This window comes from Anoplopoma fimbria, chromosome 3 (assembly GCF_027596085.1).
Source record: "Anoplopoma fimbria isolate UVic2021 breed Golden Eagle Sablefish chromosome 3, Afim_UVic_2022, whole genome shotgun sequence".
Classification (NCBI taxonomy): domain Eukaryota; kingdom Metazoa; phylum Chordata; class Actinopteri; order Perciformes; family Anoplopomatidae; genus Anoplopoma; species Anoplopoma fimbria.
The window spans coordinates 26690464-26707324 of NC_072451.1; the positions used below are offsets into that span (position 1 = coordinate 26690464).

The 16861-nt window shown below is 39.1% G+C and overlaps 1 protein-coding gene across 1 annotated transcript; it reads right to left on the reverse strand.

Annotated features, from left to right (window-relative positions):
- Positions 1-4539: 4539 nt before the first annotated feature.
- On the reverse strand, positions 4540-7709 carry oprk1 (opioid receptor, kappa 1). Its single transcript, XM_054626801.1, has 3 exons — positions 7477-7709; positions 6429-6781; positions 4540-5078 (listed from the first exon to the last, which is right to left on the reverse strand). Exons 1-3 carry the CDS (start codon positions 7707-7709, stop codon positions 4540-4542), a joined length of 1125 nt encoding a protein of 374 aa, XP_054482776.1.
- Between the last annotated feature and the right edge of the window lie 9152 nt (positions 7710-16861).

Here is a 16861-nt window from a genome sequence, read left to right on the forward strand (position 1 = left end):
CAGCTGTAATAAAAAAACATTGTCCCCGTTGACTCTGCATTAATAATCATTATTAATCATTATTAATCATTATTAATCATTATTAATCATTATTAATCATTATTAATCATTAATCATCATTATTAATCATTATTAATCATTTAATCATTATTAATCATCATTATTAATCATTAATCATCATTATTAATCATTATTAATCATTATTAATCATTAATCATTATTAATCATTATTAATCATTATTAATCATTATTAATCATTAATCATCATTATTAATCATTATTAATCATTAATATTAATCATTATTAATCATTATTAATCATTATTAATCATCAGTCTTTGTTGCAACTACACACTGCAAATATGATCAGTTGGGTCTTTTGATGATTTTTTGTTTCTACTTAATTGGCTCCCTACTTACAGTACCAGTCAAAAGTTTGGACACACCTTCTCATTCAATGGTTTTTATTTTTTTTTATTTTTTTTCTACATAGTAGATTAATATTGAAGACATCCAAACTATGAAGGAACACATATGGAATTATGTGGTAAACAAACAAATGCTCAACAAACCAGAATATGTTTTATATTTTAGATTCTTCAAAGTAGTTGAATGAGAAGTTGTGTCCAAACTTTAGACTGGTACTGGATATATGAGTATTAACTGATTATAAAGGATAATAACATTACATATTTATTAGTGTTGTTCTATAATGAAAAGTGTTTTATGATTTTACATAATCAAGAGTTGTACGTACAGGTTCTTGACATGGAAACTTTTATGTGCTGAAGATGAATTGGTACCATTTTATTAATAAAACACCCAGTTAACAATGATGGAAAGAGTATTTAGGTTCCTTACGTCAGTAAAAGTACAAATATCTTATCAGCATTTATAGCAGCACCCACAGTGGCTTATTATAAAATGAGAAACCCATTAGCTGCATGTTTGCCAAATGGAAAAGTCATCAGCCAAAGAGATTTTTTATAAACCGGAAACCCTTAGCTTGTTCCCATTCATGTCTTCAAACAGCCAGTTAATATCATTATACCTAATAGTACATTCTAATAGCATGTTAACACTCTGCTTCTTTCTACCACTGTCAGAGCAACGAGTCACAGGTTTTCCTGTGAACAATGAAGTCTATTAGAGCCTTCAGAGACGCAAGAACCTATTACTGAGAATGGCTATTTGGCTTACTAATGCACATGGACCTTGAAAAAGAGATGGTAGAAAACCTGCAGTAATCTTTAAAAATCCCAGTGCCCCATTTGACCCGTCAGCTCCTCTAGCCTTTGACAAACTCCAAAATTCAGTCTCTTTTATATCTGTGTTTGTTCTCCACCAACTCCTGAGGGAAATATCTGTCCCTTGAGCTGCTAAATGCTCCACTTTCTTAAATAGCTTGTGGCTAACTTTGTCTGTCTGCTGTTTCTCACTCCCAACTCGTCATATACTGATGCTTGGTCGGTGCCCTTTGGCGTCTGATACCGATGCACCACACTTTCAAATATCTCCAATGTAATTATTAAACGCTCAGAGCAATTGACATAGTATAAAGAGCGAGATACACAACAAATGGGAGGTGGAAGGTTCAAATAAACACAGGATTTTCCTCCAGGAGGCCCCTGTTTGTATTCTGTGCAAAATTATAAGTAAATATTGATGATATTTTATCATGTTAGTTACTCCATAATCACATGAGTCAAGTTAACCACAACCACTCTAATTTCCTCAACCTAACTAAGTGGTTCTGTTGCCAAAACTTAAACTTCCTGGGAAGATTGAAATTCATTTTGAGAAGACGCTACGAGTTGAAACTGATATGACGTCCCTGAACCATCCAAACCTGGCAGGAGAAAGGTGCCTAGAGCGTCATAGTTTGAGGCATTATATCTCTGCATCAATGAAAGTGATAAGCAGTGATAAGATCTGAAGTACAGAGAAAATTGGATTATTAGATATGTAAAAAAAATGAATGTCAAGGCTACTTTGGCTATCTATCTCTATTGTTGTTGTCATCAGAAGTTATTTGTCTTGTTTCTGTGAGGATCACAGTTTATTAGATGTTAAGTTGCATAAAGAAAATGTTAACAAACAAGACACTTTTCCTTTACTGGCCCCCACCAGAAATGTCCGAGACACACCGTTGTTCAAACCTTAGCCGAACAATAGGTAGATCCAAAACTTAGAGAGGCACAGCAGCAGCAGCATATCGATAAGAAGCTGGTCATTACAAATTCCTCAGCAAGGCCAACAGCACAGAACGCCTCACTAATTAATTGACTTTGTGTCAGAGTTGAAGAGAATTAAGACAGGATTTAAAAAATCCTGAATGACTAGGGGGTGGGTTAAATTGTCAGGGCTGTTTTGTGACGCCACTCCGTTATTTCTCTTTATTGAACCCACCTTGATATCATGAAGGACACAAAAGGAAATCCGATTGTTTTTAATTCTAAGCTTTATTGTGACTTTGTTGCACATGTGTGAAGCATGGTTTTACTTTCAAAGCTGAAACATACGTCAAAAAATACCCAACAGATACGGTTAATTTACAATGCAGCAGCACATTATACACATAGTATATGGTGCTCAAACCTGGGCTGAATTTTGCCGATCATTTGTTTGTGAATACAATCATGTCTTTCTAATAAAATACAGTATTAGAGGAAAAGTTAAGAAACACTTAGCGTAACCAACAGTGTCCTCAGGACGACTTTTGTTTTCTTAGAGATAATGCTACAATGCTTATACCAGGACAGACTTTAATGCTCTTAAAGGGGGAAAAAAGTAATCACAAACATGGATGTGGCTAATTGCTGATCTTTTAGAGCAAGCATAACAGCTAGAGGCCAAAGATGATAAGGCACACAAAACCAGGCACAAAAACACATTTTCTGCTATAACTACTGTATCATTATCAGATTCAGACGGATAGATACATCAATGGGTTGCTCTACCTTTGATTTGATGACTCCTATAAAAGCTACAATAATTAAAGAAACAGAGACAGTAAATCAGTCACATGTTTGTTTTTGCTGATGGAAAACCTCTTTTCCATGAGGATAAACTCATAAATGCATCGTTATATTCCATCAGACGAGCAGAGATTTACAGTATATACACTCACTTGCAGTAAACACCTAAAGGCATGTTGTGTAGATTCAGTATGTTATTCTCACGGAGCCCTGTTACCCAGTTTTCACATGTAATAGTATTTCAGACAAAAACATGCCAGTTTGGCAACACTATGTACAATATTTAACACCTCCGCAGTGAGATGTAGAATCGTAGCTGGAAATCTATAAAGGTGTGGAGCCGTGTCAGATGGAATAATATAATCATAGTTTCTTAAAGCAGGTTAATCTATGAACACACTGAGCACACTGTTTCCACCCCGTCGGCTCATCAGAGACAGCCATCTTGTCAAGAAGAAAATACTTTGATTCAGTATCTTCTTGTAGTGAAGTACAGAGGATGATCCCTGAGATCCTTAAATATTCTGCATTCTCCAATTATATAGACTATCCAGAAATTTACAATCCAGCAAAGCACCAAACTACAATTCACATAAAACAGGTCTAAAACAATGCTCATAATGAAGTTTTCCCCCCCAAAAAACTTGTTTTCATTTTGTGCACAAAATACCAGTTGATCTTTTTATGCATGTGAGAACTTTTACTGAATCAATCACTTTTAAATTAAAGCCTATTGGACTCTTTACAGGTCAGGTAAACAAAATGTGATCAAGCTACATAATTAAATACTCTTGGTTTGTTTGTCTGAAATGGATTTTTAGATTTATACAATGCAAAACAATATTCAGTGATTCAGTATATAGCTGGGTTGTGATGAGATGCATCTTTGCACAATCACTGTCTCATAGGCGTTTCATTTCAGCCAAATTAAAAGAGATGAGTCTGGTGTTATTCCATATTTTTCTAAATGTCAACAAATCCCAAGAAAAAATCTACAATAACATAACATGTCTGTTTTGTCAAGGAAAACGCTGGTACGCTTGCCCTATGGGAACCATTAATGCTAAAGATCGTAAAAAGAACTGGGGTATTTTATACGCCTCAAACGTTTTATGCTTCATGCGCCATTGAGCAACTTTCATGGAAATGCAAATACGGCCTCCAACGCGGTTTCCAGTTCTCTTTATCCATCCATGGGTTAATTCAGAATAAGAAAAAGATAAATGCCCATGTCCATCATAATGAAGGAACATGCCATGTCAATAGTTTTTGGACCATACAGAATAACCTTTATTGGGTTTTTTCTTGCGTCACAGTTAATACTAGTTAGTAGATTCTGTCATGGTTTTGGTCTTTTCATGGCATTTGTTGACAATAAGAAGAATATCATGTGATTATCTTATAAGTGAATCTGCTTTTGGATTCTCTGACCAATAAATAATAACAGCTAGCTCTCTCTCTATTTGGCCTTTCCCTTAGATGGCAGTGGTGACTTGAGTCAATCCCAGGTCATTGGAGTCCTCCCAGCCCTGACAGGGCATAGAGGACGAGTCCATGGCTAGTCATACAGGCCTGGCCTGCCTCATATCTCCCCGGGCTTCTGTGGGACACGAGTGGTCCCGCAGGGTGCTCCTCACCCGGCTCAACCCGTGAGAGTCTCCGTGTCCTTTGGCGCCAGGGCAGCAAAAATCCCTGAAGCACCTCTTGAAGTTCTCATCCAGGAAGGCGTAGAGGATGGGGTTGAGGCTGCTGTTGGTGTAGCCCAGCGCCACGCAGAAGAAGTAGGCGGCCATGACGGCGGTGGTCTCCGGCACGTTGCCACACAGGGCCTTGACTAAGATGAAGATGTGGATAGGCGTCCAGCACACCACAAAGACGGCGACCACCACCAGAACCAGGCGGGTGATCCGGCGCAGGTTGCGGTCCTTCTCACGAGAGCCTGACAGCAGGCGCACGCTCTTCAGCCGCATGACCATCAGCGTGTAGCAGACGGTGATGATGATGACGGGCAACACGAAGCCAAAGATGAAGACGCAGATCTTCATCAGGGTGTCCCAGAAGCTGTAGGGTTCAGGGAACTGGAGGGCACACTCTGTGGTCCCTGTTGGTTAAAGAACAACAGAGTCGACCAGTCACATATATCATATTTAATCCAGCAGAAAACAAACAACACTAAGAGTCTACAGCCACACTAGAGGCTCTGTGACGCTGTTCTTATGCTATGAGCTAAATGCTAATGTCAGCTTGCTAAAATGCCCAAAACAACAATGCTAATATGGTGATATTAAGCAGGTAAATGTTCACCATGTCACGTCTTAGTTAGGCGTGTTAAAAGGTAATTAGCAGTAAATTACTGTGAAAAGACACAGTGAAAGTACAGCTGAGGCTGATGGGAGTGTCAGGTATTTGGTAAAAAAACAAAGTATTGGAGATATACATTCATGGCGCTAGGTTCAAAGTTGATTTTTTTTAATTTTCAGTTTGCATTTACAAGTTGTATGTAAACATTTATAACACGATGGTTGTATTCAGCACTAAACACATTTTTAAGTACTAATTAACGTAAAATATTTGTAAGCAGCCAATTACAATTTCTCCCATGAGGACATATTTTTGTAAAATAATATATTATATACATCTGTTATAATTTATCCTCATTCATTATCCGTTTAAACATCAGCAGCCACTTATTGATTCCCACAGGAGGAGATATAGATGCTTAAATACATTAATAAATGCTTGTACCTGCCTACAATGTCATTAAAGTGTGTTTTAAAAACATTTATTAAACCTTTTTATAAATGCTACGTAAAGAAAAGTGTCAACCTCATGGTTGTGCTAGAGTAAAAGTCAGGGGATCGTGAAAATGTCTGTAATATATTTCAAGACAATCCATCTAATTCTGTTAAGATGTTTAAGTCTGAACCAACATGTTGAAAGGACAGTAAGGGATTCAATGTCCATCCATCGGCCGTGGTAAAAAACTATAATTTCAGATCCCATGATGCAGTAAGGTTACTTCAGTGCAGAGAGGTGAGGGGCAGAATGAGATTCAACAGCTTAACCTCTGGGCAAAGAGCATCGTGCTTTATCATTGTGAACATGAACAATCTAGCTCACACTGTCGCTGAAAGAATAAATCCTTCAATCTCCCTACTCAATCTTTGAGGACCCATTATATCTGCCATTGTTTCATCTAAAGATCTCTTTAATAGGATCTCCTTGAACCTACAGAGCATCGTCTTCAAGGGCATGTGAACGATGCTTCCTGCAGCTTATTGTGAAGGTTCAATGGAGAACTGATGGCAAGGGGTTTGCAATGAAGTGGGGCTTCAAGTTTGAAATTGCCTCCAAGAGTTCCTTTGTCAGAGATGTAATAATCAGAGAGAGGTGAGTAGAAAGACTGACCCTGTGGCGTCATCCAATGGGAATGTATGTAATGTCAAGGTACCGTTATTGGTCTTGGTGCTGCCAAGTATCATGGCAGGGATCCCGGCAGCAGACGACATCACCCAGATGATCACATTGATGATCTTGGCCTTGACGGGCGTGCGGAAATCCAGGGCCTTGACGGGATGGCACACGGCCACGTATCGGTCCACGCTCATCATGGTCAAGGTCAGGATGCTGGTGAACATGTTGTAGTAGTCGATGGAGATGAAGACTTTGCACGCCACCTCGCCAAACGGCCAGGAGCTGAGCAGGTAGTCGGTGCTCTGGAAGGGCATGGTGGTGGTTACCAGAGCGTCGGCCACGGCCAGGTTGAAGATGTAGATGTTGGTGGCTGTTTTCATTTTGGTGTATCTGTTGTTGGGGGGAAGTAAGGAAACATTAAGGAGGTTGAATGGATTTGATTGTGCTTTGTATCAGGTTTGCTTTTTTTTTTCCTTGTTGAAATCCTTTCAAAGAGAAGCAAGGTTAATGAAATCACTTTCTGAGATAAGGATTAACTATCGCGGTGCTCTGCACTTTTCCTGAATAAACAGCCAGAAACTTAAGTAGCCAAAAATACTGTGCACAGGCAAGTACAACACAAAGGGAACCAAAGGGAGGAAGATAACTGACTTTTCATCATCTCTTGCCCTTTTCAAGCTTTAAAATGATGATCTCACATCCAACACTTAAAAGTAAAGACCTTAATGAGACTTTAAACAGATTCGTACATGAAACTGAACAGATGAGCTTTGAGAGGAAACGTTAACATTACAATCACTGCAAAGCTTGTTTCAATCTATAACATATTGTGGTCATTGGTGAAGACAAAAAGAGCTCAGGATTCTGGATTCAGGAGTAAAATAAATAAAAAAAACCCACAAATAAACAGGTGTACTTTCACAGTTAAACACCATATCAAGGCAAACAGTTCCACTGCGATTAATTATCATAGAGCTAAAATATGAAGAATGTCCTATTTCTTTATGAGCCATGCGCTGCAGGTATTCCTACTCAGGTGATACATTTCTTTTCATATGATATGAATGACATATTTCAAAGCTCACCTTATGATGACATACATCACCAAACAATTCCCCGCTAAGCCCACCACGAACACCACGGAGTACACGGCCACTATGATGGGGATGATGGGCGACATGGGCTCGGGCTCTGCGTCCCAGGTGTCGTTGAAGCCGTCGGATGAGCCGGGTTGCCAGGTGAAGTTTGGGAAACAGTCGTCCAGCTGGCCCGAGGGACACCTGTCCTCTCTGAAGACGCGCACCACGCCGCTCTCCATGGTGCTGAATCAGGCTGGATGAATGCTACATAAACACAATACAGTTATCATAATCAAACAAAGAAAACACACGAAGCAAATGTTCTCTATCAGCACAGAATAAAGACTTTAGTGAAGAGGAGCGCTCAAGGACAAAACCACCTTACCTGTTTTATTAATTTGCTGCTTCCAGAAAAGTTCATGCAAATACAATACAATACGATTGTGAGTTTTTCTGTCAGGATCCCTCAGCCACAGATGTACAACCCGGAGATGCAGAAAGGAAAGGAAGGTTTGTGGTTGTGCGTGTTGTCGGCGGTGCGCACTGCTCATGAGTGACATCAGAGACTGAGCCAGCAGATGTGACAGGATCCAGCCAGCAGAGCCAGCAAACCACAAGCACCACAGTCAGCTGGACATGTATATTTCTTTATCTTTATTCAGTTTTGGTTCTTTTTTTTTTTTTTGCAACATGTCTTAAAAAGCCTCACTGGTGGTGAAGCTGTGACCAAAAACATCTGTTTGCCTAGAAAGCCATGTTTACCTTAAAAAAAAATCACATGTCTTGTATTTTGATGAGTTCACAAGTTGCCTGTATGAAAAAGTAAAACTAAAAGTGCTGCAATATCACGTGCACACCTTTCTGAAAATGTTTAAATTCCCATCAATGCTGCCGTTAGATGTTCCCTAGCAACTCCTTTGAGAGTAATGACTGCAATGCAAACATGGAGAGTCCTATCAGATGTTGAAGAGGCATAAAGTCAGAAGGACTTTCCTCAGCAACCTTCAGATGATTGCATCTGCATGTGGAGCAGCACCAAATCACACAGGCAAAGTGTAAAATAACACGGGCAGAAATGAGACTTATAATGAAGAGGTATTTTAGGGACCTTCAGGTAAAAACTGCTCATAATCCCATCAGAATGTTTCTACTCCATTTGGTCAGGGTCACTTTTTTCCTCTTGAGTCATTTTCACCTTTTCCTTTCAGCTCTCTGAGCTCACAACTTGCATTTTCTCTATTTCATCAACTCGATATTTTCCAGATGCATTAAAACATGAACCTGACTACAGCAAGACAACATCTAGCAGCACTGAGAGCTTATAACAAAAATGAAATCTAGCTCTAAATAAAGAATAGCAATGTCAACCAGGCTACTCCTCTCTAAGCAACCTCTCTTTCTTTTCTCACCCCAACAGACAGGAGACAGATTTCATCCAGCAAGTAATTAAGTGGGTGCTGTTCCCTTTCCCTCGTTTCATGCACTAACGCCTGTTGCTTAGAGACCCATCATGGCCAGGTGTTGCTTGAGCGAGGGAGCCCTTTTCCCAGGTTTCTATTGTTAAGGGACAGTCTTTCATTTGTGTTAGGACTGCGTTCACAATATCTGCACTTCACCGAGATCCTCAGCCTCGAGCCGAGCGTAAAGGATGCATCACTTCTTTCCCCATCTCAGAGCTTCAATGGAGGAAAAACGCCGTTACAGGATTTACCCTTAACCCTAATAATGCAGTGTCAGAGGTCTGTTTGCCAAAAGATACAATCCGCTGCACTTCCTGTGGCACTTGAAACAGGTTGTTTAATTTGAGTTCCACAAGAGGAGAGGAAATTATTGTTATGTGACCTTCAGATGATAAGATCGAAAACAAATTCCTTTTTGCATTTTAGTGCCTTTTACCACAATGCTGTCTATTCAGTGAAACGCTTGAATTCAATTCAATTCAATTTTCAATTCAATTCAGTTTATTTTGTATAGCCCAGAATCACAAATTACAAATTTGCCTCAGAGGGCTTTACAATCTGTGCACATGAGACATCCTCTGTCCTTCCCTCACATTCACAGGAAAAACTCCCCTAAAAACCCCTTTAACAGGGAGAAAAAAGGAAGAAACCTCTGGGAGAACGACAGAGGAGGGATCCTTCTCCCAGGATGGACAGAATGCAATAGATGTCATGTGTACAGAATGAGCAGCATAACAGAGATACAACACATTCAATGTATATGACATAAATGATTCATATAATAAGACTACTTATAATAACAGCAGCAATTATTACAGTAGAATTATAGCCATGAAAATAGGGATAGTAATGTGACTAATAATAATAATGGTAGTAGCAGTGGGTGTCAGTCGGCTCACAGCAGGAGGCACGACTACGGTCCAGGTACCACAACGATTCATGGAAACCTGCAGAGCGAGAAAGCAAAAGGGCTTCAGGGTGGAAGTAAAGCTAAAATGCTTAATGGTACAGGTAATAGTAATAGTAATGTGACTAGTAATAATAATGGTGGTAGCAGTCGGTGTCAGCAGGGCCGTAGCAGGATGCACGACCACGGTCCAGGTACAGCCACGATTTATAGAAGCCTGCGAAGCGAGAAAGCACAAAGACTCCAGGGTACAAGCAAGTCAATAAGCGTAATAGTACAGGCAATAATAATAGTAATGTGACTAATAATGATAGTGGTAGTAGTAGTGGGTGTCAGCAGGGCCTCAGTCGGTGGCACGATGACAGTCCAAATATAACCCCGATTCCTGGGAACCTGCGAGGCGAGAAAGCACAAGAACTCCGGGGAAGAAGCAAAATCAGTAATGTGCATAAATAGGAGATTAATACATAAAGAAGGAGGGAGAGAAGAGGAGAGAGGAGCTCAGCGTATCCTAGGTAGTCCCCCGGCTGTCTAGGCATATAGCAGCATATCTAGGGGCTGGACCAAGGCCAACCTGAACCAGCTCTAACTATAGACCTGAACCAGTCCTAACTATAAACCTGAACCAGCCCTAACTATAAACCTGAGCCAGCCCTAACTATAAGCGCTATAAAAAAGGAAGGTCTTGAGCCTGCTCTTGAAAGTGGTGAACGGACTAATGATGAAGACAGGCATTCAGCACAGAGACGTCAGAGACACATAGGTTACCATGGAGAAAAAAAGTATCTGCACAAAAGCCCAGGGTTTTTCAAGTGTGCTTCACCAGTCGATTACTGTCTCATATTGCGTTTTTTCATTTACCTGTCACAATTTGCCACAGCCCTCAACTTGCATTGTTAGCTTCCTGTGAACACTCATTGCCACACTGCGTCAACAAGAGAAAGAGCCTCTTTAATTTCAGAGATAAAAGAAGCGCTCTCTCCCACGGCAGCACAATGTGTTGAGTTCACAAACGGAACCATTTCAGCATCTGCAATGAAATACTCATTGGATCCTACTAATATATTATTGATTAAACAGAACAAAATATATGCCTCGCTTTCCACGCTCATCTGACGTACAAGTGTACACAAATTACCCCTGATTTAAGACTATAGATATTACACTTACATGTGTCACATGGAGACAATTGACAGCATGAAACTTGCCTTTGACGCTGCCTGTGACAAACCAAACAAGAAGGAAAAAGGGACAGATTAATATCTTAGTGAGATATGTGAGCCAGATACGATGTCTTTTATGTGAGAAGTGGATGTTTTCAGACTAAACTGGGAGTTACCCCTTAAAGATAAGAGTCATCATCACAGTGTAGTTTCATTAGATGACTGAATATTTCTCTGTGACAGCCTATTTCCTTTTAATACGAGGTGGCAGCCATTTCACACTATAAATATTCTATTGGTAAAACTAACTTGACAATATTTCAATTATGTTTTTGTCCATTCTTGTGATCTTAAAAAGTGATGCAAAAGTTTATACATTCATTTTAAAGAGATGTTTTAAAGGGTTTGGTCCAATGTACCACATTTTTAAAGAGCTATATGTCCAAATTGTTCGTCTCTGTTGCCCACACTGACGGTGGGATTTTGTAATCAGTTCATATTGATGAGATTTTGTGTAGTTTATGTTGTATAACTACAGATTACACCCAACAAGATCCATATGCAATCACGGTAGAACTCATAATAATGTCTCATTACCCCAAGATTTACATTCATCACAGCTCTTTGTTTGAAATCTCTTGAGAGGGAGAACATTAGGAAAGAGTGATGAAATGGCTTTTGTTTGTCACAGTCAAGTGAACACATTCCTTTCAAACGTCGGCTCCTCATCAACCAATGATGATTTGACCTTTCTGACCTATCTGATGATGTTTTTAAAGTGAGTTTATCTCAAAATATATATATTTTTAAGTTGGAGATTCATGTAGTTTTCAAATCGTCTGTATTTTCACTAAAGAGGATGTCTTTGTTAGGCTGGCTTTCCCCGTGTGCTTTAAACAAAAAATGCCTCTAAAAAGGTTCATTCGTACCAGATTAGTATCCGGAGTGGATTTCCTCCATAAGTGCTCCAGCAATTTACCGGCTAACTAAGTAGGGTTTGGGAAATCTGCTGCCTCGGCTCTGGACAAAACAAGTGTAAGCATCAGCACCCCCCAAGTGAAGCACCCAGAAGATTTCCCTATTCCAACCTTTGACCAATATCCTGAAAGCAGCTTTGTATGCAGACGCTGCTCTGCCTCACAGAGATCATCACCTTCGTTCACAGGTATCCAGATGGCGTGGTCACTCCAGGTGTGCCCGTGTCTGCTCTGGATGAGAATGACTTGGTTTGTGAAAATGTGATCGGCATGTGTTGTATCGCCTGAGCAGTGAGGACAATACATATTTGTAAGGCAGTTAGTGAAAGACTTACATGAGGAAAGTTGGTCTTATGGTAAAAAAAATGGTCAAACACTATTAATATATGAAATAACATTTTAACCCAAAGAGCATATTTTTTTGTCAATGTGCCAGACTCTTTTATATAATGATTGAATTGTTAAAAGATCAAAAGATTAATCTGGTATATACAGGTGTAGGAGGACACTGTATATGCGTTTGCATATGTCACCTTTAGTTGCTACAATCCTTTTAATACATGGTGATATGATATTGTTCAATTAGTCTATGAACTCTGCTTTTATTTTAATAGTCATGAGAGAATGACACATGATTGTAGCATGAACTATTCCATTTATTAGTAAAAGATGCATAAATCAGCTTTTTTTTTTTTACAGTTGGTAAGCTATTAATCTTTTTAACATATTATGACCTTGCAAAGTTTATATGGCTAACATGTGTAGACATCCAGCTAACATGGAGAAACAATATGATTAATTTATGTGTCTGGACCCAAGTCAAGCAGTCGCTCCTACTTGTCCAGTTTTCTGTCTTTTTTCTTCCTGAGAATACAGACGTTTTTTTGAAAATACACAATGCGTGTAATGAGCGCATATTTAAAATATTTGAGCATCATAGTTTGATGATTATGGTCACTGACCAAGCTGCGTTACTTAACCGAGTTTTATTTTATTCTAGTAATTATGGAAGAATTTCTTCAGTACGTAATCCGATCTTGAAAAATAAGCATTGATTTAGGAATGAAAACGTTGGTTTTGGTAAATAAAACACTTTGGGAAGTGACTTCTTAGACCCGCCTCTGTACAAACATTGCCATCACTCAGTAGTAATTCCAGTGTCCAAATTGCACAGTTGACCTCACAGCACGAGATAACACCGCTTGATGTAACACACAGAAGCATTATTGTCAGGCAAAGTGAGCTGTAAATACCATTGTATTTGTGATCTATCTCCTTAGATGCAGCTTCTGTACGTAGTCTTGTTTTGATTGTCACTATGGGAACGGGCAGTCTCTGACTAATGGTTACACGTGCAAAGGGATTTGATCGATGAAGCAAAGCAACAATAGTCTTCTCTCAGTGAGCTAATATAACAATCTGCCATGCTGGGCAGATGAAGATGTGAAATACAACCAATTTGGAAGCATGAACTGGAAACTCACCTGAATATATCACACAATATACCTGGACGTGTAACACCTTTTTGAGAGAGGAAAATTGAGATAGAAAACAACAACTGCCTCAGGGGAGTTTCATCTCTAATCCCAAACCCAGAGACCGACTGTGCACACAAACAGTCTGCCTTGACCCTGAACAACAAATGTGGGTAGCATAATAATAAAAAAAAAAAGGCTGTGGGGGAAGAAGAACCATCTGTTTCAGGGTCCAGAGTTCACTCAGTCGTTGCAGGTGAGCATGCACAGGGACCACAGAGTGCCCGCCACTGTAAATAGTGTTTCGGAGAGCAGAGCAGGGCCAATGCGACTGAAGCCACAGGCAGTGAGCCTCTACATAAATATTGACTCTGCATACATCCCGGCTCTCCACACCTTTCAGCCGTCAAAGCACGAGGGATGAGCGCGTCACTTTTCAAAGTCTGAAACCTGAATTGAATGCGTGCTAATAGTTGAAGGACAGCGACATGCTGAATAAACTGTAGGCGTTTCTGTTGAATGGGGAGCTCATTATCTGCCAAGGTAAAGACGAGCCATTCAGAGGTATGTGGAGGTGTCTGTGGGGAAGTTCAGAAAGAAAGATTGTTTTTCAATAAGGTGGTGACTTCTGCAAAGGATTTGAAAAAACATTTTCATTCCGCTCGGGGAGCAGCAGCACTGAAGGCATCTGGAGGCAGATCCCCCTGGAGTATTGTTACGCAAGCCCGGCCTTCTGGCTGCCTCACCTGTAAGCAGCTGCAGCAGACAGTAGCTGTTGTAAATACTAATGTCTGGTCTGTGGAGATCTTGCTGCAAATTGGAACGTTTTGATTATTCCTTGGACATGTTAAACATTAAAAGTTTGAAGTTTTGGAAGTAATGGAACAAGAGTCTTGACTTTAATATCACTTTGATAAGTTTATTTGTGATTTGATTGAGAAATATTGCCGTCATTTTTAAATTAAATTGTAAAGAGGAGACAGAAGTGAAGGTCTCTACTGGTTCACCAGGATGCCCAACGATCAAATACCGAAACATCATCACACCCCTCAGAGTCTGATACGGACCAGAAGGCACCCTTTTGGCTAGTTAGCTAGCTTCACTTGGCTATTTTGGTGTGTTATGCTGGTACTAGCCACTAGCCACTAGCTTAAAGCAGAGATGAGGAGATGACTGCACATGTCTGGTGAAATTATTTGTAACTCCTCACCCCCAGGTTGTTGTTTTATTTTTTAGGATTGCAATCTTCAGACCCAACCGGTGGCAACACTTGAGGCAGCTCATCCGATTAATACCGGAACCATCTGTAGCCACAAAAGGGTTTATGCAACCTTTTTTCACATCTGCAGTAGTAGCTTTCTCCCCAGGGCCTGTAAATACACTTTGACCTGAGTTCCCCTTAATAATAATTATAATAATAATCCTAAAAATATACAATGCAATATTAGTTAAATGACTATTGGAAAACAGTATTAATGGTACAAAAATAAATCAATAATTGTGGGATTGCTAGGTGAGTAATGTCAAGCTAACAAAGTCAATACTAGGAATAAGAATTATTACGCTCATCGCCTTCCGTACGAATGGTAAATTGTAAATTGCAATTATATAAAGCCTTTCCAGTCTTCCAATCACTGTAAGCGGCAATGGTTAGAGTGAAAATGAAATGGATCAATCAATCAATTTGTCAATAAATAATCCAGAGTTTTTAGGAATACTTTAACATTTTGGGAAATATGTTCATTCTTGCTGAGTTGGATGAGGAGATTGACACCACTCTCATGTGTTTACTATAAATATGTAGCTGGAGCCAAGGACGACCCGCTCTACCTCTGAGCCACATCTGCCCCCAAATGTGCTGATGTTGATTAAACTGGATTGTCATTCAGGGATTTATTAAAGAGAAAAATGTATTACAGCACTCAGTAGGTACACAAAAAAAAACAGCCTTTGGCGCTGTTTCATAATTATATTCAAAACTTCAGTCCCTTTTCAACACCACCTATTATAGAAGTTCTCTACAGGAAAAATCTGTTTTTATGTAAATGTTCCAACTGATTGTTACAACTACTGGGTGAAATGAAATAGTGAAACACCTCAGATTCAATTTAAATTCTGATGGGATCACACTGTACCTGTAACTCACAGTGGCATTTCTTTTAAGAGCCACTCGGCCACAACGAATGATTTATCGTGCTGTTTAGGGGAGACTGCAGATAGAAGCAGTGAGTTATATTTCAAGCACTAGAGTTTTGGGCCTTTCTGGGTGAAAAAATAGTTTTCTGCAAGATACAACTTCTTCATGAATAATTTATTCTGTAATCTTAAAGGGTCAACGGGAAGCTTTTGCATGTTTACTGGACAAACATTTCGATATCTGAAAAAAAACTTTTGTATTCAGTGAAAAACTTTATATTTCAGTTGAGACTGTGAGGTGTTATCTGCTTCTCTGCCAAGATGAAAGCAATGATTGGACTCCAGATCTGAGAGGAGCCTGGAGAGCCTCATTTTCAGGACTTGGTGAGTGTTTGGAAAAGTTGCTGCACACAGATGTTGTGCTGCAACTATTGATTATCCTCATCATTTTTAAAAGGCCAGACAATTGCCATCATAATTTCTAAAAAAGCAACGTCTTTACAATTGTATAAGGCTGAGGAGACATACATATACTTACATTGGAGAAGTTGGAACCTTTAAAAAAAAAAAAAAAAAAAATATTTTTAATTTTTCCTTTGATTGATTAATTGATTTATCAACTAATCGTTGCAGTTCTATATGAAAGAATGCAATATAGGATGTTTAAGAAAACCAACGTATCCTTATATGCTATACCTGTACTATCTAATGCAATCCAATACTACTTCTGCCATAAAGATCATTTTATATAATGACGTCTACTACAACAGCAGCTTTAACTAGGACTTAAATAATAAATGTGTTATTAACACATCTTCATGTCAGCATAACTCAACATTATTAACTTTGTAAGGCAGAGCTGTTGTATTGGACTGCATTAGACAGCACAGGTGTACCTAATAAAGTGACCATTAAGTGTATATTTTCTTTGAAAACTGTGTAAGTGGTGGAAGCACACAGATTTCAATTTAGGGGGAATGCTTTCATACTTCTAAAAGGGAAATAGGCTGTTATCTTTTTTGCTTGTTTAGTATTTGAGCTGTTTTTCAAAATAAAAGATCATAAAAAAGACAAATCTTTTCACTTCACAACAGAGCACTTAAAGGTAAAGTGAAAATCGTTTCTCATTTACCACTTCACAAGAGATTTTGACTTCCTACTCGAGGCACAATTTGAAGGATGAACAGAAGGTCACATTCAACTTGAGCCTGCGGGCAGATGAGTAAACATGACAACAAATCACTTGAGAAAGAAAAAATAAATCTTGTTATTC

Excerpts from the sequence above, each read along its gene's own strand:
- oprk1 (XM_054626801.1), bottom strand. The coding sequence starts at position 7,709 with ATGGAGAGCGGCGTGGTGCGCGTCTTCAGAGAGGACAGGTGTCCCTCG. Across the intron at positions 6,782-7,476 it reads GTGATGTATGTCATCATAAG|ATACACCAAAATGAAAACAG; the intron begins GTGAGCTTTGAA and ends CCCCAACAACAG. Across the intron at positions 5,079-6,428 it reads CAGCACCAAGACCAATAACG|GGACCACAGAGTGTGCCCTC; the intron begins GTACCTTGACAT and ends TTTAACCAACAG.